The sequence below is a fragment of the Carassius carassius genome, chromosome 1 (genome assembly GCF_963082965.1).
Source record: "Carassius carassius chromosome 1, fCarCar2.1, whole genome shotgun sequence".
Taxonomy (NCBI): domain Eukaryota; kingdom Metazoa; phylum Chordata; class Actinopteri; order Cypriniformes; family Cyprinidae; genus Carassius; species Carassius carassius.
Window position 1 is genome coordinate 38,127,081 of NC_081755.1, and position 24,262 is coordinate 38,151,342.

General features: G+C 38.0%; 1 protein-coding gene across 6 annotated transcripts in view; it reads right to left on the reverse strand.

Annotated features, from left to right (window-relative positions):
- sdk1a (sidekick cell adhesion molecule 1a) overlaps positions 1-24,262 on the reverse strand; it is a 325,596-nt gene that overhangs the window by 121,098 nt on the left and 180,236 nt on the right. For all 6 annotated transcript variants that reach the window (XM_059558804.1, XM_059558837.1, XM_059558821.1 and 3 more), the window contains exon 5: positions 192-325. In XM_059558804.1, coding sequence (XP_059414787.1) covers positions 192-325 — 134 coding nt within the window. The remainder of the gene's footprint in view (positions 1-191; positions 326-24,262) is intronic.

The following is a 24,262-nucleotide window of genomic DNA, read 5'->3' on the forward strand; positions in this document are numbered from 1 at the left end:
ATGATGTGAGCATGTTAAACTGCACCTACAACATGTGAGCAAAAACAAAAGTGGGAGCAGACAAACTGAAGGCCATAACTCCCACGTCTGGTCGATAGTTCTGTCTGGGCTGCATCATTGGCTGGCCATGTGACATTAGCTGCAGGGTAATAGAAATGATCTAGTGAGATTCACCCCCCCCCTCAACTTACCTGCCACATTCAGGTAAATGGATGGGCTTGACTTGTTTTCTCCATTCTTCTCATTAACAGCCTGTACGTAGTACCTGCCGGCGTCCGCTGCTGCCGTGGCGAGCACCACTAGCTGGTTCTCCAACGTTATGGCTCTGTGGAGAGTAACAAAGCAAATGAACTACAGCTATGTTAAACCATTATTGACAATTAGTCTGGTAGCCTAACAAATTCCTCTATCGCAATAGAGTGACAGCATTTTAATTAGTGCTCAACTGATGTATATTGGGTTCCATAAAACTAGCTTTGCTGTGAACTCATTGTGCTCTGGGTTTGACTGGCATGGAGGAATTTATGGGGCCCAGAGCATTTTCAATGTACCTGATCCCTCATTCTGACACAAGCTGAGAATCAATGAGCGGTAAGGGTCATTACAGACAGAAATACCGCTGTTGGTGGGAATAAACCTACAGGCGAGTATCTAAGTGAGGGAGCTGTTTGTTGAAACCCAGACTTGGAGAAAAGTGAAATAGGAATAATTCACTGAAAAAGTCCATAGAATTCTCATAAAGATACAAACAAATGTTTCAACTGTGATAATAATGAGTTTTAAAAAAAATCATAATTTCAAAGGATCATGTGACACTGAAGACTGGAGTAATGCTGGAGTGAATTATATTTTAAAATACATTAAAACAGAAAACAGTTGTTTAAATTGCAATAATAGTTCACAATATTTTGGACTTTCAGAATACTTTTATAGAGATTCTGTGACCTTAAGTGATCCCTGAAAGCTCTTTGCCCCAATAATTATATATATATATATATACAGTACAGACCAAAAGTTTGGACACACCTTCTCATTCAAAGAGTTTTCTTTATTTTTCATGACTATGAAAATTGTAGATTCACACTGAAGGCATCAAGGGCTATTTGACCAAGAAGGAGAGTGATGGGGTGCTGCGCCAGATGACCTGGCCTCCACAGTCACCGGACCTGAACCCAATCGAGATGGTTTAGGGGTGAGCTGGACCGCAGACAGAAGGCAAAAGGGCCAACAAGTGCTAAGCATCTCTCGGGGAACTCCTTCAAGACTGTTGGAAGACCATTTCAGGTGACTACCTCTTGAAGCTCATCAAGAGAATGCCAAGAGTGTGCAAAGCAGTAATCAAAGCAAAAGGTGGCTACTTTGAAGAACCTAGAATGACATATTTTCAGTTGTTTCACACTTTTTTATTATGTATATAATTCCATATATAATTCCACATGTGTAAAATAAAGAAAACTCTTTGAATGAGAAGGTGTGTCCAAACTTTTGGTCTGTACTATATATATATATATATATATATATATATATATATATATATATATATATATATATATACACACACACACATAAAAAACAACCGGTATTTTCTTTTCTTTTGGTGTTCCACAAAAAAAAGAAAGTCAAAAAGGCTTTGAACAACACAAAGGTGAGTAAATGATGGTCAAATTTGTATTTCTAGTGAACTATACCTTTAATATGGGTTTAGCTTATTCAGACACTGGTAGACTGAAGTCAGCCGCTGCTATCACGCTAATGATTAATCAGAGCACGTCATACTTCATCCACCAATGCAAAGTTTTTAGCAAAGACACTAAGTGGCAGATGTGTATCACTGCCAATTTATTCAGGTGTCAGTTTCCCTGTGCCTCTTTAAGGCAAAATTACCATCTCAAACCAGCCGAGAACATGGCGCTATGATAACCCACGACTCCAAGTAGGCTGGATGGAATTGTTTTCTATTCATTTCTTTAGATGAAAGCAGGTACGGATTGCGTATCTCCAGCCCTGACTCCTACTCCTCATGCATAGGCTTTCTCCTCCCTCGTTTTTTTTATTAATTGATGACATCCTCAATTACACATCACTGCTGTCTAAGAGATTTTCTGCTCAGGCGTGACCACAGCGAAGAAGCCCTTGAGAGGCAGAGCACGACTCGGGATGCTTTGAAACTTATGATTAGTTTTTCAGCTTCAGGGGACCTGTAGCGTCTTCCTACACGCCGCGAGTACAAGCACCGCAGTCATTACAAATTTCCGAGACAGATCCCTACAAAAGACTGTCAAGTCACAGAGACGTTTGCAAATAGACAAATACCAAAAATAAATGCAGCAGAAGTAGGAACAAGAGGGCTGTCTGCGCTTCCTTGGCGAGCAATATTGACGTGTAATTAGAGCGAGCTTTGGTTCTGCTTAGTTCTCCGTTTGCTGTTTCATGATTAAGTGCAGATTAACATAAAGAGATCCATCAAAAGTTGGCGCTTGAGTGGGGAGGGGGTTCGGCGAGGGATGGAGATTGGCGGCCGCTGATGAGGATGCATTACATCGCTGTCTGCACCCTGACACCTGGCTGCGGATCCGGCCTGGGCTGCATCTGGGAAATAAAGGCACCCTTCACAGATGTCAGTGGCGGCTTTGAAAGGTCAGAGCGGCCCGCCTTGATGGACTTTTAATTATTAAATATGCATCGGCTGAAATGACTTGGCAAGCATCTGAGGCTCCGAACCTATGTGTACATAAACAGCTCACCTTCATGATGATTTAAGGGCCTAATGGCAGCATGTGTATGATCTTGTGTAACGCTGCCAATGGAGAGTGCGTGGGCCCGAGTGGTTACCTGGTTTATGCTGCGAGCTGAATCGATGCGACCTGTGTATAAAGTGATTTTATGATTAGTCCAGCTAGTTTGGATTCCATTACAATTGTCTAGATGAATGGCCCCTGCTCGCGGTTTGGTAAACAAAGCACAGCGGGAAAGATAATGGGAATGCTTGTTTCTGATCCCTGAGGACTCTTTGATATCAGCCCATAATGTATTAAAAATGCAGGTTGGGAGCCACGCAAAATGTTAATCCACTTAGGAAAGGTGTCGGGAAGCCCAGGTAATCTAAATATTCAAAGTGGATGACCGTTTCGATTTGTTGAAAAGGCTGTGCACCCGCCAGGCTAAAAAGCACCAATTTAACCGGTCCAGCCATTTCCAATAAAGGAAGATGAAATATAAAGATCAATTTGCTGAGATAAGCTCTGACAATCACGCCTTTAATATTTTTATCATCTCCATTTTGAAAACTAAAAGAAAAATGACTTTTCTGAGGGAAAAAAGTCGTAGGCATAATTGAAGATGAATTACTTTGTGAGTTTTTGTATATTGTTTACCTGCCGTTTCAGTGTGTTCGGATCCAAAAGCCTCTGAATTGTAACAAAATGTGTGCACGCCGGAGAGGGGCCAGAACCTTATTCTCTTGGGCACTGGACAGACCGCTGGAGAGATATTACATTAAACAACATGGCAAGAAAGATGGTTTAGAGAATATTTGTTTTAATTTACTGCCATAAATTACGCTCTCAAAATAGGCTTACCAGTATGAGATGTACGACAAAGTAATTAAAATGTCAACAACTAATATTGTGCTCCTAGTTCCTGGGAGCCCAGCTGTGTGGATCTGACGTTGCGTTTTGATTTATGATGCTCTTGGGCCTTGGAAAACTTTCTCCCACCCACATCTGAGGACAGAAAAGCTTACCGAACTGACGCCCTGCAGGCAGAGAAACACAAGCACCACTGCCCTGAGGCATCGTGACCCGGAATTATGTTGGAATCATGGAATATGTCATCTGCACGGTGTGTGCCTCTAAGTGATGCTACAAAAGGACAGATCAAAGTCTATCTCAAAGTAAAAATTTAGGCAAACTATCATGCCAGAAAATATGCTGTGGGTCTGAGCAAAAAAGACAAGTGCAAATGCCTGTTTATGTGAGGACTATAAAGCAGTAAAATAACTTGGAAAAGTAGCTTCAGGAAACCATAGAAAGTGACACTATGTCTGCTTTTCCAATTTAGCCCCAGGATCAAACAAATAAATGCTCAAAGTGAATGAAATCAGGTCATGGCAATTTTCTGGTTTCGGGCTCAGATGCCTAAGGTGGTCAGCGGGCATGAGTCGAGCCTTTTCCCCTGCCGTGCTCTGAGCGGTGACAAGCGTGTCTCAGAAACACGTACAGCTTCTCTGAAAGCTGCTGAACCAGAAGCCCAGACCTCCCTGTGTGTTCTCTATGGAATTTAACCCAAACTAAAAGAGAGAAAATCCCCAAATCTGCCTGTCCCTTCAACCTGACCCCTCACAACTAAACAGAACAGACTGTCTGCTTCCAAATTCTGTTCCCTACCAATTTTTATACTGTAGAAAGTGTTCAGAGGGAAGGTATAAAGTGAGAAATGAACAAAATGAGAATTTAGGAAACATGAGGAGACGATGAGAGGTTAGTAAAAACAACAGGTGTAAAGCAAAATGATGAGATGAGAAGAGACATGAAGAAACAAGAAAAAGTAGAGATGAGATAATACAAATTGAGGGGAGGGGACAAAATGAGAAAAAAGATTAAGGAAGATAAGATGAAGAAATGAGAAGAGTAAAAGAAGAGAAAGGAGGGGTGGACACAAAATTAGATGACAAAAGAGGGTAGACATGACACAAAAACACCAGATCAGGAAAAAAATGGGACAAAATAAACAAAACTTATTTTTTAGTATTTGATTATTTGAAAGGAAATGAGAAGAAGTGTTAAGAGACATTGAAAATAGATGAGAATAGATGAGAGAAGACAGAGACAGAGACAAGAAGTGCACTGATGTCTGTTCTCTTCTCTCTCTCCTACATTGCTATGTATCACAGCACACTGAGACACTTTCACACAAACACGATGGAGCTGAGCCCAGATGATCAATGGTGTGAATGCAATGACAGCAGAAAATCTCTCTGCCAGACCATATCCAGGCCACAGTTCTAGCGGTTCTAGTGTCTGCTTCCTTAATATCCATTAAAAGCAACAGTCTACTGCAGTCTCCTCTGTGATGAATGTGCTGGCCATTTGTAGGCTGAGATGTACAAGTGAAGATAAGCCTGCTGCCTCATCCATCCCTCAGCCCAACTCAACCCTATGACCACAGGAATTATGACTAATGGCCTTTCAGAACCCAAATTCAACCGTCCCCGCTGCTCTGTGCGGTGTTGGCCAGAACCACAGAAAACTTGCATGGGGCTCCTGGAAACGCAATATACATAATCAATAGCAGTTCAATTTCAACTGTAGTAAAATTAACACCAAATCATAGTGCAGTTCAGTTTGATTGCAGTTCAATTCTAAATCTACCGTTCTAACTGTCTACCAATCGATTGCTCTTTAAGAAACTATAAACCTTCAAACTTTCAGGCCATTAAAACTTTAAGCTAATTTCATTTTAAAATGTATATATTTGTTTGAATTTCAGTTGATTTGAATTCTACGTTCTTATATTCAAATTTGAAATACTATTCTGAATACTGTTTGATAACTCCATTTAAATTAAAATGTAATTTAATCTCAATTTAATTCTGAATAAAATACAACCCTTACATTGGCTTTCACAACAATTCAACTGTATTTTGAATCATATATAAGTCTGCTTCAAAACCTCTTCTGTTAAAGCAACATAAGTGTGGGTGATATTGAGATATCAGTAGTATTCCTAAATCGGTGCGTGTAAAGAATCTTGTCAGAGTCTGTTTAAAATGCAAAGCTTGTATGTTTTTGGCAGGAGCACATTAGTGCATACAGAATCTGTCTTTAAGCGATGTTTTACATGAATATGCTTTTGTTTCATGGTGAAAAATTACCTTGTTTGCTTCTCCACACATCCCTGCTAGCCAATCCATAGCCAATTTTCTAACTTCTGAACTTACTGTTCATAATGTCTAAGTAAAAGCTGCCAAGAGTTAATTATGCATTAACATCTAACACGTTTGTGTTAGAGGATGGCAGACAAATCTAAACATCTCGCTAATCATTATCTGAGGCCAGCCAAGCTGCAGAGCGGAGCTGAAGGATCTCCTTTAGTTTCCTTCAATGAAATATTCAGGTTCGCATCAATACAGACAATCAATTATAAACGAGGCTGAAGGGATATTTCCGTAAGGTTTAGAAAATGGTGAAAATGGTCCAAACAAGATCTCAGAGTCTCTCACTTTAAATATTGAAGACTGTGGAAATGATACAGCGAAAGCTCTTTCCGAAACTCCAACCTCTTCAACTCAGCATCTAATAAAGTTCTGCTTAAAATACAGTTCGACAAAGCAACCGAACGCACTGCATCCGTACACAACTTTCAAGACACATCAAATGGGTTTTTTTGTGCCTCTCGCAGCGCCAAACACAATAGACCACATAACTCCAGGATTTGAACTATCTCCAGGAAGCTAACTTTAATGCATATACTTTTTATTCCACCCCCATAAAAATGAAATAAATAGCCTCCTTTACTGGATCAAAAACCACCAAGTCTTTTTCATTAGCTGCATTGCATACCTTCAGGGTGAGGGTTACCAAACACCTCAGCAGAGCAGCCGAACTATGAGAGATAAATAAACACCGCTGCACCCATGTGGGCCTTCACTTCCTCTCATTCTCTTTGTTCCATGCTATTCTACTATATTATAGAGCCCTGGCATGTACCGGGGGCTCGACAGTACCAAACACAAGATTAAACCAATTGTTGTTTTTGTGCCGAGAGACAGAGAGAGAATAAATAAATGAACCAATGCAGTTGGGGAGAATGCAAGTCAGGGCACGACAGGTGATGCTTTGTTGGATCATTCAAGAGAACGTGAGGAAATGAATGGTTCCTGTATACCAAAGGTGTCCAATCCTGGTCCTGGAGGGACATGTTCCTGCACAGCTTCACTCCTAGCACTCCTGAACCAACTAATTAAGGTCTGATTAAGCTAAGTAAGTATGCAACTATTATTAACATATTGGCTGTTTATTAATAATTATAAAGCACATATTCTGCATGAGCATATTCTAAATCCCTAATCCTACCCAATACCTAAACTTAACAACTACCTTACTAACTATTAATAAGCAGCACATTTTTTTTTCTAAGGTAAAAGGTTTCTAAGGTTTTTAAATCTAAAGTAGATGTAAGTCTAAGTTTGACCCTTGACTTGTGTTTAAATGTTTTATTTAATAATTATTTATAATTCATGGTGCGTGGAGTTATTTATGAAATACATTATTCATTATAGCCCATAGGTGAATTCAGCAGAAACATTCTGAAAATTCACAGTTTGTTTTTTATTATGACAACTGTTCTATTAATAAATATAGGATATAAAATATACAATTATCATCATTATAACTAGAGTCAAAATTCATGCATTCACACAGAACATTATTATTCCACATAAATGTTTAAAAATGGATAAATAAATCATTACAAATGTCACATGGTTATCCTATCCCAGTTGTGCAGGATGGCCTCCTTTGATGATTTTCCATTTTGTGCATTAAAACTAAATTAGCAAATGCATCCATTTATTTTCCCTAATAGTAGTTTATTGGATGATGCATCATTATCATGTACATGCCAAACTCATTTTTAAATATGGTTTAGCAGTAAAAAATATGGTCATAATTTAGTAGTAAATGCACACTGTTCTTCAGGAGGGCATCCGCTTTCATCTTAACTTACTAGAAGCTTACAGTCAGGTATCTTGGAGTAGGCTGGAGTGTAATTCTGAAGGAAGTCGGCCTTCCTCAAAAATCAAGAGCAGAATCAAACTATCTTACTGAAGCTTAATAGATAGAGCATGTGATGACAAGGTCAAGGGTTCAATTCTCAGAGGATGCATGGCCTGAATATTCATACAATTTTGGTAAATGTGCACTAGAACAAAACCACTGCTCAAACACACTAGGTAAGAATTGTATCCTGCAGCAAAAAACCTATGCAAATGCCTCCTGTACAGTCACTTACGCATCTTTCTTTCCATTTTGTAGGGCCTGTGAAAGCTGCACAGCACCTTTACAGATACAATGACTGAAATATAAACTCAAATAGTGCTGGAGGAAAAAACTATCGGGCAAAGTTTACAAGTTCACTGGGAAGGCAGCTATAAAAGCTTCTTTATAGCTGTAAGGGAAGGGATGGGCCCGTCTTATACCTTAGACAGTAGACGCTGAGTATTACTGTCAATCAAACTTAAACGAACCAAAAAAAGTCCTAGTGAATGCAAAAAGTATAGATCTGATCTTGCTTTCTTTCCTCAGCCACATTTTAGGGAATTTTTGACACGGTGGACAGACTGTGATCGGGACAGCCGTGACTTTGGGTCCTGAGACTGTCAGCTAGCTTTGGGATGTAGACAGAGTGACAGTAGTACAAAGGCAGGGAGGCATCTTTGTTGTGTCAGAGTTCGCAACAACACTGTGACTAAATAATGAGACGAGACGTGCCTCATCAGAAATGTGAAGGCTGTGATGTTGTGAGACTTTGCACCAGAAGAAAAGATGGTATGCACTATTCTCTTTGATGAACAAGGTTTTGGAGTGCTTGCCCTCTGGTCTCCTGATGCCACTTTTGCTTTCTGTGGGTGATATATGTGGATCCCAGCAGCCTCAACCATGTCAACCAGCTCTCTCGTAGTCCTCTACAAGTTCTGAAGCAGGAGGCTAGAAAGAAACCAGTCCAACGACCATTTTAATGCTGTAATACACTGTAAGATGAAGCATACAGTACTTCAACACCTAAAGCAGATGAACTGTCTTCCAGCCTGACACATGAGGAGAAATGGAGACATTTTATATATATATATACACAACTTTTACAACTTTGAAAAATATTTTTTATAGTGTATAGATGTCAAAGAGTGAAATATAAAAAAATAATAAAACATAATTTTATGACTTTCTAATATAGTGGAAGTGTTTAGCCTAATAAATGCAAGTTTCATGCTTTAATCTATATAATTGAATAATTGCTTTAAATACTTGAAGCACTAACTTATTTACTTAACTGAGAAATTCACAAAGACTACATGGCACTGATTAAAGTCATTTTATTGATTTATAATATATTAACCTAAAATGTCTAAATAAATAATATGCAAGATATAATACTATTTCATTATTAAAAAAAACTACTGGCCCTTTCAGAAATGAGAGATTTGCTATAGCACAATGTATACATTTAAAACCTTGGACTCACCCAATGAAAATTGTCCTCATTAAGGGAATTAATGATGTTGCTAGGCAACCAGGTTTGCTGGCAGGTCCCAGGCAGCTCCTTAAGTAACCCAGCAGCCTGTGTGGGTCACGATGCAGCGCACCCGTCTGCTCTGGGGCTTCAAGTGCTAGCTGACATTTCAAAGACTTTCAGCGTAATTCATTATGGACGACTTCCAAGCCCTGATTAAAATGATTTGCTCGATAATAATTTAACCTACCGATTTTCCATCTGTGAGACTTGACAAGCCTTTGGAACAGAATTTATACAGAAAACTAATAATAAACAGAACGGCAACTCTAAAATCCAAAATAAAGATATATATATATATATATAAATTGAAAGTGACATACAGCCAAGTATGGTGACCCATACTCAGAATTCGTGCTCTGCATTTAACCCATCCAAAGTGCACACACACAGCAGTGAACACACACACAAACCATAAACACACACACCATGAACACACACCCGGAGCAGTGGGCAGCCGTTTATGCTGTGGTGCCCGGGGAGCAGTTGGGGGTTTGGTGCCTTTCTCAAGGGCACATCAGTCGTGTGATTGCTGGCCCGAGAGAATCGAATCTGCAACCCTAGGGTTAGGAGTCAAACTCTCTAACCACTAGGCCACAATATAAAATATAAAACTCAGTCTTTACGTATTCCCCTTTTCCCTCTTAAATTAAATTAGAAAATTATTTCTTTACACAACCTGACTTCGCAGAAATGGAGCTACATAGACCACGGTAGTTAATTAGCTTCTTGGTATCATGAGTAATGATAGATAATATAAATGGTCTGCTCTTGGGGAGAAGAGAATTCATTTTCATGAATGTTAATGAACTTGTGAAATGTGTTTTCAACACTTCAGCATTGTACCATGTGAGTGATCCTGGATGTTATTTGACTGTGATCGTCTAATTAAAAAAATACAGCTCTGTCAGAGAAATGTGGTCTTAAAAGTATATTTATATGGGAAAATAATAATAATAAAATGTCCATACTATACACCAGGGATAGGCAACTCCGGTCCTGGAGGGCCACTATCCTGCAGAGTTCAGCTCCAGCCCTCATAAAAACTCACCTGCCTGTATCTATCTAGTAATACCGAAAACACTGATTGCCTTGTTCAGGTGTGTTTAATAAGGGTTGGAGCTAAACTCTGCAGGACAAAACCCAACCTCGTGCAATGAGCTGAAATAACTTGATACTCTCAGTCACTCTGAGCAAAGTAAAGTCACTTCACGATGGCTTCTCATCACTGGTGGAATCCGTCTTGAAATCACTTGAATATGTCCTCATTTCTTAACTTCCCCTTGTTTCAAAGAGAGGAATAATCCACTCCAACAACTCTTTCGCTCAAAGAATAGAGTAGATCTCTCCAAAGCCACACAGTCACACTCGTCAGCACAAACGCCCTCTTTACTTTGAGTAATTACCATTTCTCTGCAATAATTATAGCACCTCAACTCAACTACCCCTCCAAGACTCGCCTTAATGTACGAGAAGCCAAAAGGCCATTTCTCTAAAGAGCCTCTCTGGCTACCTAAGGCTTTTTCTATGCAGCCCATTAGTCTCTATTAATATATGACAGTCAAATAGTTTTGTTGAAAGCTGGAAAACATAAAACCTCTGATGGCCAACGAAACATGATACATTTGTATTGGAAGCAGATGTGCTGGGGTGGTTGATCTATATGTTTTTTTTTTTTTTTTAATGATGCCAATACCAATATCTAGAGAACAGGGTGGCCCTTGGCTGGTACAATGCAGATTTATACATAACTTATAACTTGCTGCAATGCAATTAACTGTTATTTTAGACAATATGTACACAGAATTCACAAAAAAAAAAAAAAAAAAGGCAAAAGCATAAAATGTTTATTATGTGGATATACAGAGTAGGGTAACACTATAATTGGAAAAATATTATGTTATTTTAAATCTACCTAATGTTTATAAATGGCAAGTCAGCCGTTTTAGCAATTGCCATCTGACTGTCACAGCCACCAATGTTCAAAATGTTCGACAGCTTAATCACTCATAGGGCCTGTATATTGTAGAAATAAACTTATAGTCAGTTGTTAAAAATGTATTTAAACAGTATTTTTGGTTTAAAAACTTTTCTTGTACTTTTACTGTTCATATTATTCCAAATTTCTGCATGTTAATGATAACATTTTCAGATATATGACCATTTCAAGCACCGTACTGGCACAAAATTCACAGCCAATTTGGTAAAATAAAACTAAATGTAAAAAAGAAACAAATAAAATATAAATGAAATAATAAAAACAAATAAATAATAAAATAGATCAACTGAATAAGCTACTAAATTAAGTATTTGATATTTTATGCACAGCTTACACACTGCAATTTTATGCATAACTTACCCCCCCCCCCCCCCCCCCCATCAATTTTAAAGATAAATCTAAAAGTAAGTAAATAAGTAAAAATATTGCCTTAATTATTGTGTTCGGTAATTGTCAAAGGATAAACAAGTATAGAAAATTACGCTGTCCGAGTAAAACATGAAAAAAAAAAAATGCATTTCACAAAAATAAGTAAATAACTAAGTGTCTTTAGTTTGATAAAAATCCAGTCAAATAAAACAAACTGCATTAGCATTGACCCCTGAAAACACCACAGCGGTCGCCTGGCATACTGTCTGGCATACACCAGCCTATCCAGCTCAGAAATTCAAAGCTAAGGGGTTTTTATTTGTTTGTTTTTTGCTGCATGGGGTGAACTGGCCTGGTTTTAGGGCCATGCTGGGATCAGGTCACAGACAAGCCTGGGATTATTTTAGGCTGTGGTACCCTGCAAATTCACTCTAACAACCTGGTGCTGGTCCCATTGAAACCCATTAAAATTGCAATATGATGGCCTGTGGTATAAGTGGCCAAGCTCAACTGCTTTTCTGTTGCTGATGAGAGAGCCCATTTCTGGACAGGAATGTTAATGCAAAACACCTTTAACGCAGCTGCATAGAGAAAAACAATAACTATTTTTATCTTATTTATTTATATATTTAAAAAAATGGACAACTACTCACTCATAAATCCATTTTTAAAGTTACAATCCTGCGGATGAGTCATCCACATCCATAAAAACCACAGGGGTAACCAAGGGGTAGGGATCCACAATGGTCTTATCCATCAAAAACATACCAACAGTTTCTAACAGCAAATCACCTCAGCATCTTTAACATGAAAATTGAAAAATTGGATTGTTTATGTAAAACATTCCCATCAAAGAAAAGAAAATTCCATTGGAAATTCAATCCTTTAAAAAAACAGGTTCTACTTATTAAAATTCTAGCATTAAAAAAATACTGATGTTTTATTAAAAATTTTATGTTGTGCTGTTTGCTGTTTGAAATCATATCACATATAAATGTACCTTAGCAAAAAGTTGTGCTATGTAATTTTATTCATTTTAGTTTACATTTGGTCTGGCATTAGTAAACTAAAATATTTACTAGCCAAAGGCAATTCTATTGCCAATTTGTGGGTAGAGGGTTGCTGCCTGTAATTTTCAAGCAATCTGGAAGACTTATGGGTTATTTTATTATATTTTTCAGCTGTTTCATTAAGAATGGAGCTAAACACTGCAAGAGAGTGGCCATCCAGGACCAGAGTTATCCATGCCTGCTTTAGACGGTCTTGAGTTTTCATATTAAAATAAACTAAATAAACTCATGTAAAATGAATTAATATGCAAATGAATGAATGGTTTCCTCCAAGGCCTCCAAAGGCCAATTTACAGTTAATACACTACATGCTTTTGCCTTGACTAATGCTATTAATCAACAGTGCCTCAGCTCTCAGTGGTTATTAGGCAGAGCTGATTGGGTTGTGTTTCTCATGTTTTTGTATGCACGCTCGTGTCTCCACAATATAACACACTGCATGCCAAGCACGGGAGCCCTTCTTATACAATTTCAGCCTTGCTGAAGCACTGCATTGACAGGGGAGCATCTTTTTTCAACCCTCTCTCCAGTTCTTTCAAGAATTGCTTGGCGTCTCCAGACAGGCAGACCTGTTTTGCGTGGAAACCCCACCTCGACTACAACAATTCAACAGTCTATAACTGCGCGAGAGAGGCCTGCTGCGTCATTCCCAGAGCCTTTGCCGTGAACGTGGTTGATAGTTACATTTTAGTTGTCATGTAAAGATATTCAGACCGGACACGCATGAACAGCGCAGCCGTCGTAAACTTTTTTCTGCATTGTACCACATCAAATCCCCAAGCAGAGACACTTTGTCTCTTCTGTAATGAGATTGTGTCTTTTGAAAAATTCCACATCAGATTGTCTGACAACTGCAAATTGAATTTTACATGTCTATTTGTGAAAGTCATTCATCATTTGCATTTGGCTAAACAAGCACTTTTAAATGATATTATGGCTTCAAAAATATGATTACAAGCATGACATCAGAAGCATATTTTACATGTCACTCTACTGTTTTACCCCAGTGTTCAGTCGTAAAAACCAAAAATGGGTTTTTGAAATGTAAGACATGTGGCACCTTTTATAATATTCCTTCTTTAATGCAAATTCAATCACAAATGTAAAAAAAACCAAACATGTTCTTTTGTTTTCAGTTCTTGAGATCTTTCAATAAACTGTCATCCACCCACTATATCCTAGTTCTCTCTGGCTTTTTTAAGAAAAGCAACATACACCATCGAATAAAACTAAAACGTTACAACCATGTATAAATCAAAATGATCATGCATATTTGTCATATTAAATAGAATATAGAGAATTATGGACTGGTAGTGAATGAGACATTGGTCATTCAGTGTTTCTGTAAATAAATAAACAATACTACTGATAAAATACTACTGCTAGTATTTCTGCCATTGCACTGAAAAAAAAATGTGGGAAGGATTTACTATAACAATTTTCACACACAAATTTATAGTAAATTGGACAAATAATTACAAGAAAAACACTGAATTAACATGACATTTTTGAAGTTGAAAGACTGAAATAACATTTTGTCAGTCATGCATATTTTAAAAAATAGATAGATAAATTACTAAATAAGCAAAATAAAATAATTATATTAAAAAAAGTAAAGAAAATATAAAAGTAAGAAATAAAAACACGCACTGTTCCAGCAGTGGATTTTGTTTGTTCTAAAACACTCAGTAATTACAAACCAACTTTATTTCTTGGTTTGAAGAAAACCAAGAAAAGAAAGAATACCATTTACATGTAACATGCCAGTTCTACTTGGTAAGACAAAAAGTGGAACTTTTAAACGCTCAGTCAAAGTGTTCAAGTGTAGGTGTGTGAAAATATATCAGTGTTAAACTTATTTTAGTTAACTCAAAACACTATTGGCCAATAGCTAAAGATAGACATTATTTAATTGCCTAGCATGACATTTTGTCACTTATCTGAGTGATTTCCTCAAGTGTTGAGAGTTGAGCAGGAGTATTTGATTAAGGAAGGAACTGTAGGACTAAAGTTGCCCATATGCCTGATTTAAAACATTTGCTATTTAAAAAGTGTGCAATACATATATTTATTTTTATGTCATTTATTTCAAAGAAAAATAACACAATCACATTTCTAACCTAAGTTTGTTAGACTTCAAAAGATAAACATTTATAAAGTTAGATATATTGTTCCAAATGAAGTCAAAGTTAACATAAGTCGATATATATATATATATATTTATATATATATATATATATATATATATATATATATATATATCATATTCAAACCTGTGGAGACCTGTTTGAACTTGAGGTGAACTGGACTATAAAATAATATAATGTATATATTATATATATAATTTAAAATGTAGCATATTTTTTTTTTAATGATTATTCAAATTTTAATCCACATTACTGTGATGAGTGGGGCGGGGCCGAGGGACGTGGGAACACGAGCGAGGCCGGTGGAGTGATTAGGTAATCAGCGACACCTGCGACCCACCACTGCCCTTGAGTATGGAAGGATATAAAACTGTAGCGACGACAGTGAAGGACGAGAGAGGACCAGGCCTGTGCTTTATTTTATGTTTTGGTTTTATTTTGTGCGCATCAGTCGTCCGTGAGGGGCTGGTGCGCTGCTTTGTGTTTATTTGGATTATTAAAGTTTCAGTTCCGCCGGTTCCCGCCTCCTTCTTCCCGATGATTACGAAGGTTTTATCATTACAATTACATATATATTTAAGTTCTCCATTCAAAACCAGTCAACCGGTCTTTCATAGTGTTTCAAATATTTCCCTTGACCTTTCCAGGTAATTTTTATACAAGAAGTATTCCTTGACCATAAAAACCCTGCAAATTATATTGAAATAGTTCCCTCCCTTTTGTAAACATCCAAAAATTATAGGTGCATGAGACCACTTTCACAATCCTTTGAATCTGATAAAAATGCAAGACACTATTCAAGCTGAGTATGAAGCTTTTGCCACGAGGAACATAATGAGGAACATAAGAGGAAGAGACATGGACATTTGCCTGCTCTCTATGCCACCAGCACTATTAAGAAGTTCATGCTTCAGTAAGCCAAGCTGTGTGTTCCAATAGGGCTAGCGTTCGCTGCAGCTGAGATGCTGATGGCATCTATTTGAAGCCTCACCAGTGACCAGAACTCACAACAAGCTTATAGGTAGAAACGGACTGTGTGGGACTTTAAAAGAGAGATAAGGATTTCACTTTGCAATCTAGCTATGGGCAAAAAGCCCAGAAAACAGCACGGTTTGATTGCAAAGAAATATGCCAGACCCCTGGACTTTAATGTTATCAACCCCATCTGTCAATATCAGCCAGAGGAATAAAAAAAAACAGCATGGACAAGACTTCTATTGACTGGTTAAGAATGTGGATTAAACATATCATAGAAGCTGGATTATGAGCTCTGTCCAGGGATCTGATGGCAGCAGGTTTCCAGGCGGTGCTGCTGGAAAAATGGACTGACGTAAGGGAAATGGTGACCTTTGTGTGGGGCCTGGCCAAGTCACGGCACTGGGCCCCATATCAGCATGGTCAATGAGCTGTCCAGCATCTGATGTTGAGCGCATTACCAGCCCAAATATGCATGGACCATTCAAAGGGGTATTAACAGTTGACACCGGAGCTGGATATTGCACAGCGTGGTCTCCAAACATAACGCCCATACTGTGGCTGATCTGAATCAGAAAGCTTGGGCTTCTAGTCCTGCTGAAAACACAGCGTTTGTGGTGGACTGGATGCTGGTGTCCCCACTATATGTCAAAAAGCATGTGGACTCCTGAAAACACAAACACTTGTTCTTGAACATTAAGCAGTTGGTCCTCTACGTAGTTGCGGCTTTGATGGGCATCTCCATGAACTAGTCAAAATTTGTAAGCCATGTTGTGAATTTTCTATTTCCATGACATTGCACTAAAACAGGAACAGTGAATAACTAGGATGACAAATTCACTTTTCACTATTGCAGGAGAGTGTGTGGTCATAATTATGTGTTTATATGTTCATACATGTTTAAATTAATGCGTCAAATATGTGAATAATTGGTTTAATTCTGCATTCTTATCAGCTAAAATTAGAGATACACAATTAATTGAAATTGAACTGAAATCGCAATTAAATAGTTTGGTTAGTGCGATTATGAAATCACAAAATCACTTGTTAGTGAAGTAAGGCTCTGAGATCAGTAGTAAATGTTTAAAGGAATAGTTTATTAAGGAATAGAAATTCTGTCATTAATTATTCACCCTTTATTATAATACTTTATTATAAAGATAAGACATGGCAAGGCTTAAAGAACTCAAATAAACCACATATTTGCGTTGAATCACTGAGTATTTGTATGTGTTTAACACCATTCCAATTTCTGTGGCTAATGTCATATTTTCATCAGTGAAAGTAATCTTTTGTTTATTCAGCTACCGCAGCCTTTGCCGAATCGCGATTCGTTTAATTTTGATTAAATCTGCAACTCTAGCTAAAATGTTATTAGATGCTCAAGAAGAAGAAGAAAATTATCACTGGTTCCAATTCATTCAAGCCCTGCAACAACACACTCAGTAAACCGCTTCTTTATGGACCTCTCCTTTATACTGTATACTCGCATGGTCAACAAGCTTCACTGCAACGATCATTTTCACAAGCATATACCTACTTGGAAATGGTCAAAGATGGTCTTTTCAGCAAGGGTGTATAGAAAGGGATGAAGTACATAACACAGAATCGAACCTTCATAAGTATTTCCCACCCTTTATTTAGCTCTTCGACATTAAAGACATGATAGGCATCTCACTTGGATGCTTATCAAGCTACTAGGCCAGTTGTTATTTTCTTAAACAATCACAGTCTTCGCTATTTGTCTGACACCCTGGAATAAACACAGACTATTCAAGGAAAGCAATTACTATCGGGTCATTATCTATTGAAGCATTGCCTCTCCAATGCCCATGTCTGCTCGCTCCACTTTAAACATTCATGTTGTTTTCCACAACTCCTCTCGAAGACAAAAACAAGAGAACTTCAGCAGCCGACAATCGGTCTTTAGAAGACGAACGGTAATTATAAGTAATTATCGGTGTCTTCAATTAAGTGAATAAAGTATGGAATTTAATCTGGCTGTTTAATTGGTGTAATTTACTCAAGGGGTACCAATGATTCCTCTTGAGCATTTCTGACTGATCCAAGGAGGACGAATAAATGGAAAAACTGTCGGAAAAAGATCTTGCAACTTCCAAACCTCACATGTGAAACAAACATGGCTTTGCCAAGACATGCCACCCATCAGCCGTTATTGATCTGCGCCCTTCAGGTATTCAATGATCCCTCAAGAGAGGAGAAAGGCTGGATGGGTGATGGAGGTGAAAGCTCTGCTGAGGAGCGTCTCTGATGCTGCTTTAATGTGATCCCCGTAGCATCTCCTCCCCATCTGTAATTAATTCTCAATTAAAGTGGGCAGCCCGAAGCCCTGATACAGAGAACGGGAAGGAGGGAGGCCTTCGGAGTCTCATTAGTAGATTTACATCGATCAGATACATCTGTTCAATAACAAAGAAGGAAGACGTTCTCAAGTCTATTTTTCACCTTGCAGAGGAGGCGAGATAAACTCTCGCTAGCCAATGTCGAAAAAAAAGATGTTGGGAAAGAAAGAACCGAAGCAGATGGGCAGAAGTGCAGAATAATGCAGATGAATGAATGTGTTTGGAAGATAGCAGGATGATTAAAAGAGGTTTAGAATGTCACCTTAAGGTGAAAAGCTGTACACGTGTGTTTCTCCTGAATTACAACAAGGCTGTCTGTTTATGATTGGTGTTCTTCATGGTCTTTTTTTGTTCACAGTGGCACAGACTCTCTCTCTCTTTCTCTGTCTGGCATAGATGCAGATAACCTTTTGTTTTCTACAAAATAATTTGTCACAAAAAACTTATTTTGAACTAGGAAGGTCATAACTCAGTAAATCTCACTGGTCTATGATGCAAAGGCACTGAAAAATGGAACATTATTTTATCTGGGCAAAAGCTGCTTGAGTAACAAAAGAAAGCACTGTGGCAACAGAAAACTAAATTAAAATTCAGATGAAATAAACCTATTATGTGGGTAAATCATAATTTAATTTCCCTAAGTGCCTCCTAAAGCTAACATTGCTATTACAGCATTCAAAATAAAAAACAGAAAAATATTATATTTTATACTATTAATAATTTGATGTATTTATGTTTTCATATGAACTAAAATTAATTGTTATTTATTTTAATATTAAGTCACAGACAACAAAAATATGATTTATTGTAATATACAGTATTCCCAATAATACAAGCTTCATTGTCTTTTTGCAGTGAAACCGTGTAGGCATCAGGGTTTAAAGTGTCTGTCTCTCAGTTTTTGAGGCACACATTCAAGACCCAATCAGATCAAATAAATCATTCTAGACAACAAAATCTAGTCAAAGCAGAAAATGCATACATCATGAGCTTCAAGCTTATTAGATGATTCAAGTCTGTATATTTTTCAGCTTCTGTATCTTTCAGTCCAATATTTCAAAAGTACCATATCACCAAAAATTGCAATACCTCTGCAAATTTCTTCACCCTAATTTAATTTAATCCTCCATACAGGCAAGTGCTCAGCAAACATGACCTAGTTTCACTCACCAGAGAGAAACTTCCCTTCAGCCTTCTCAAAAAGACTTTATTTACAGTCTTTAAATGTCCCCCCACACAAAAAGAAGTAAACGTTACATTAAATTCAGAAGAGACGCTCATCTAAACTGAAAAATACATTGCTTTGTCTTGCCAAGTGCATCATTGGACAACAGCTTCTTTTTTGGGACTTGTGCAATGCGAGTGATAATTAGATGTGTCCCAAAAAAAGCCATTTAGCCTGTACCAACATGAAAAACAGTGTTTACTGAAATTATTGTAATCTTTGCACATTACCATCACCAAACATGTAATTAAAGGTTTGGAGTGTGAACTGTTTTTTCCCTTGCGACTCGCAGAAGTGAGTGCTTATCACACCAATGACACATTTAGAAAACTTAGAAAACAATTCCCTGACCGCATCACCACTAAGATGCTAACTTCACTACACTAGTACACTAAAAAGTAGCAGGAGCAGAGAAACTGATAATGGGTGTATTCTGCCAGGCTTGACTTGCCAACACAGCAGCCCAAAAACCATTGCGGTTCTACTTAATTTTATACTAAGTCGTTAGATGCACAAAGTCAACAGGAGGTGGGAATGTGGTTTTCTTCCGAAGCATTGCACAACAACCAGTCAATGACACAGACAGATGCTTGTTCCCTGTTAGCGGCACAAAATGCACAGCGAGAGAGCTGCAACCTTGAGCAAATGTACAGGATTAAAAAGAATTACACCGCTCTTAGTAAAAGCAACTTTCTAATTGAGGTGCGCATTTAACATATTGCTTTGTTTGTAGTGCACGCTTAACTCAAATGAACCCGAGTGCAATAGTCACTTAACCGCTTATAAAGTAGATTAAAGTCCCTGACTTATGAGGTCATTAAATCTGTATGCTGAACATTTAAATGAAAAGTAGCAAAATGTTAGTACTGCTAAAACGAATGCGCTTAAATCGCTTCTTTTATCGCAGTTGCGATGCAAAGGTGCATTAGCCGAGTGCATGCTAACTAAAAGACAGACAGATAGATAGATAGATAGATAGATAGATAGGTAGATAGAAGTATGTTATTTAAACGAAGTTCACCCAAAAATGTTAGATATTTTGTCACTTTAACACCATCCAAGATGTAGATGAGTTTGATTCTTCATCATTACAGATTTACATTTTTAAAATCTCTTTAAAAAAAAGAGAAATATGCACAGAACAAACACTGTTTACAAGTGAAAATGGTCCAAAACGGTTCTACAAGTGATTTTATCCAAATCTGTGGACCCCCTAGTGGTCCCTGGCCTCCCGTTTGAGAGCCGCTGGGTTAGAGGACAGTGTAGAGCATTTCACTCTGAAATACACAGGGAAGACTGATTAAAAGCTCAAAGCTCAGAGCTCAAGACAGCATGGTTGGCCTGTAGCCATTGAGCGGCAATATTCAGGTGCACGATCCATATCTAGCAGCTTTGGAGACCGCAGGATACGGCTTCTTTTCCTGCTCCGGCAGAACCGCCACGGCGCGACAGATGGACAGACACAACAACCCTGTGTGTCAAAACCTGCTGTAGCATTCACTCTAATTCAATTATAAAATTGATTGCCTGGAAGTCGGCCTCCAGCTAACATACTCTTTGGTAAACACGTTAAGACTTCCAACGCAAAGCTAAATAGGTATTTCCAGTGGTCTGGAGTGAAAAACTGTGTCTGGAACCAATTATCAGAAATCAAAAGTTTTTTTTTTTTGTCCTATGCTTTTTACCTGATCTAGCAAACAGGCCCAGATTTGCCATTTAAAGATGTTAAAAGTTCACTGTGTTTATGTAATCGCTATTGACCTTTAATTATATTTATCTTAAAAAGCGCTTTGCAATTGCATAAATTAGTTATTTATGAGCCGAAACGTATGCATTATTCACTGGTCTATTTGCATGACAAATGGATCTGGGAATTAATTGCAATACTTAATAGTTAATGCAGAATCAGGTACGGCCGGGCCATTGGTTTCCCAAAATATCCCATTCTTCAAAATTAAAGATGGTGTTTTTTTTCTTCTCAATTTAGAGAGGTGAATAGGTCATTTTTTAATGCTGTGAGTGGTAATGGACTCCGTGCGAATAACAAAACACATACACTCTTAGCAACTGTATTATTTGCAATTTGTCCTGAAGTGAATTATGCTTTCAACAGGTAACTAATTGCGCAGATGAGATTTCAGCTGGAGAAAAGTCAGCTCTTCATAATACGTTGACATTTCCACACTCGTCTTTAGGACTACATTAATCTGCCTCATCACAATGAACTCTGGGCCACTGTCTGCGGCTGCACACCACCGAAAACGCCGTCCCTGCGACACATTGGAGTGTTTCAATATGTCACACATGAAATCTTGAGCTTGATCTTGCTTTTCAGAACAGATTGCTTTCTGTCTTCCCACACACTTCTGTCGCCCGTCATCGCAGGGATGGGCGCGTGCGTCTTCTGACATGAAATGGGGGCTGAGCGAGAGTGCGCCACATAAAAGGATTGACTGACAGAGCTGGTCGCTCAGTGAAAAGCAGGATAAGGGATAAACATGCTGAAGATAGATATCTTCCTTTTCATTTTTTCCAGCAAACACAGAACGTCTCTTTCGTTCACATGTCTAGCCAGTCTGCTCAATGCGGGTAGTGAACTAGGCATAATCTGTAGTGACTTGTGAGATGCCTTTTGAAAAGCAGATATTTCAACTACTGCCAAAAGCACTAGTCGGACTGATTTTTATTTTCGCTATATAAATACTTGAAAACTTTCATCAAACGTTAATTTTCATACTCAGAAAACATAATAATCCAAAACACGAATATTATAATATATATAAAAAAACTATGATGATGTAAACAAACACTGACTCATCATTAATCTTTTACTATCAATGTTCAACCTAGTACATTTATTTGGGAGAGCTAGTGTACTCGTTTACCAATAAATGTAAAAATAGCAATTTTAACCCTCTGGAGTCGATTAACGCGGATACGCGTTATGAGTCATTTTCTCCTGATAACCCCGAAAAGAACTTAAATTACACTTTCAGTTTTAATCGTACAGATAAGAGCAATAGATCAATCGAATCTGATCACTGAGATGCCCTGCGATTCACTGAACGAGCCGTTTAACATCAAATCTGCGCTGGATATTAATATCCAAAGTATAGTGAAAACACTATCAATTAGCACAGTAACAAGATCGGCAGTTTAAGACATTAACTTGTAAGCACAAAACACAAGATACTTCTCTTTTCAATATGAATAAGGCTTTATTAGATAAATCTAAGACATATAAACTAATCTAACACATAAACGCAGGCACTCACACATTCACACAAGTTGAAGGAAGATCGAAAGTTAGGGAAAGATGAGTTTAAGAGAATGGAAATGTGGAATCCCAAGTTTACAGCAATACGTTAAATTGCATAGACATGAACAACCATCAATCACATAATTAACCCTCGCATTGAGTTCCTCAATGAGGTTAAAATTATATAAGATACACCAGTACAAATGTCTGAAGGTACATTGCCTGTGTTCCTTTTGTTGTCGTTGAAAGGGGGTTTCCCAATATCGCTGATTGGCTGGAAGTTCAGTAAGCGCTGAAGTGACGTCTTGGGAAGCCCGTGGTCGGGTGTTGGCTGAAGACGCGGAGTTGTGTGGCTGGTTGAAGTTGAACAGGCCCTCGAGGTCAGACTCCGCAGACACGGCGTTACAAAACTTAACTCAGAACACGAAACTCTCAAACGGAAAAGAAAAGAAGTAAAGTTTGACGAGACTAGGTGGTGTTTCTTCTCATCGTGGCTAAGTAGCAGCAGGCGTGCAGGCCGAAGCACGCTGGAACCGCGCTCAAAGAACAGTGATGAATAAAAGCATGGCTAAAAGCTAAAGCTAGGAAGCAAAGCTACAAGCTAAAAGCTAACTAAAAGCAAACATGACTCATAGCAAAAGCTAAGAAGCATAGCTAAAAACTAAAAGCAAAATTTTATGGAGTCCTGAGTATTTAAACTGGCCTGTTGGCCACACCTCAAATGTTGTCTTGACCAATCAGATATTGTCTTAAATAATATCAAATAATATAAATAATATCATAAATCATATGGTCCGAATTTTCCCGCTCTTGAAGGGTATAATTTTGGACATGATTCCTATAACAAGAATATGATACATTTGACAAATAACTGATGGTCAGGACTGTTTCAAGCAAGCAGATTCGAACACATCCATACTAGACATCAATATGTATCCTTAAGCTATCTAATAGTTATTAAAAGACATACACAATTAGTGATTATAAACATGATAGTCAAATGTGTGGGTTACATATAAATGAATATGGAGTGAAGCAATGGACTGATATTCATTTATATGTCTTTTTGAGTTCATTTTGGTCCATATATATGTAGAAAAGACCGTTTCTGTGCCATTCTCTTGACCAAGATTTCTGTGGAGACCAGAGGTTCAAAGGCCCCCCCTTAGGAATTTCAGTCTGGTTCTGCTAGGTGGGGGAAGTGTTTAAGGATATTGTGTATAACTCTCATGGGTTTACATGTGATGTCTGGCGTTGCATCTCAATTACTTGCCCCAAATTTGACAATCTCTTCTCTGAATTGAAATAGTCAATAATTGTTCTAGTGATGTTAATGTTGAAAGCTGTTCTGTGAAAGAGTTGGTTGGTAGGTTATTTTGCTTGGGACTTGTGGCAAAGAATGTTTTATGACTTCCTGTTGCCTTTCTGAGGAATTTGGCTCATGTTTCAACCACAGTCCTAATCGACTCATTAATTTGTCTGATTCGGGTCAGATCCGCTACAGCATATTACCTTGATTTCTGAAGGACCACGTGAGACTGAAGACTGGAGTAATGATGGTGAAATT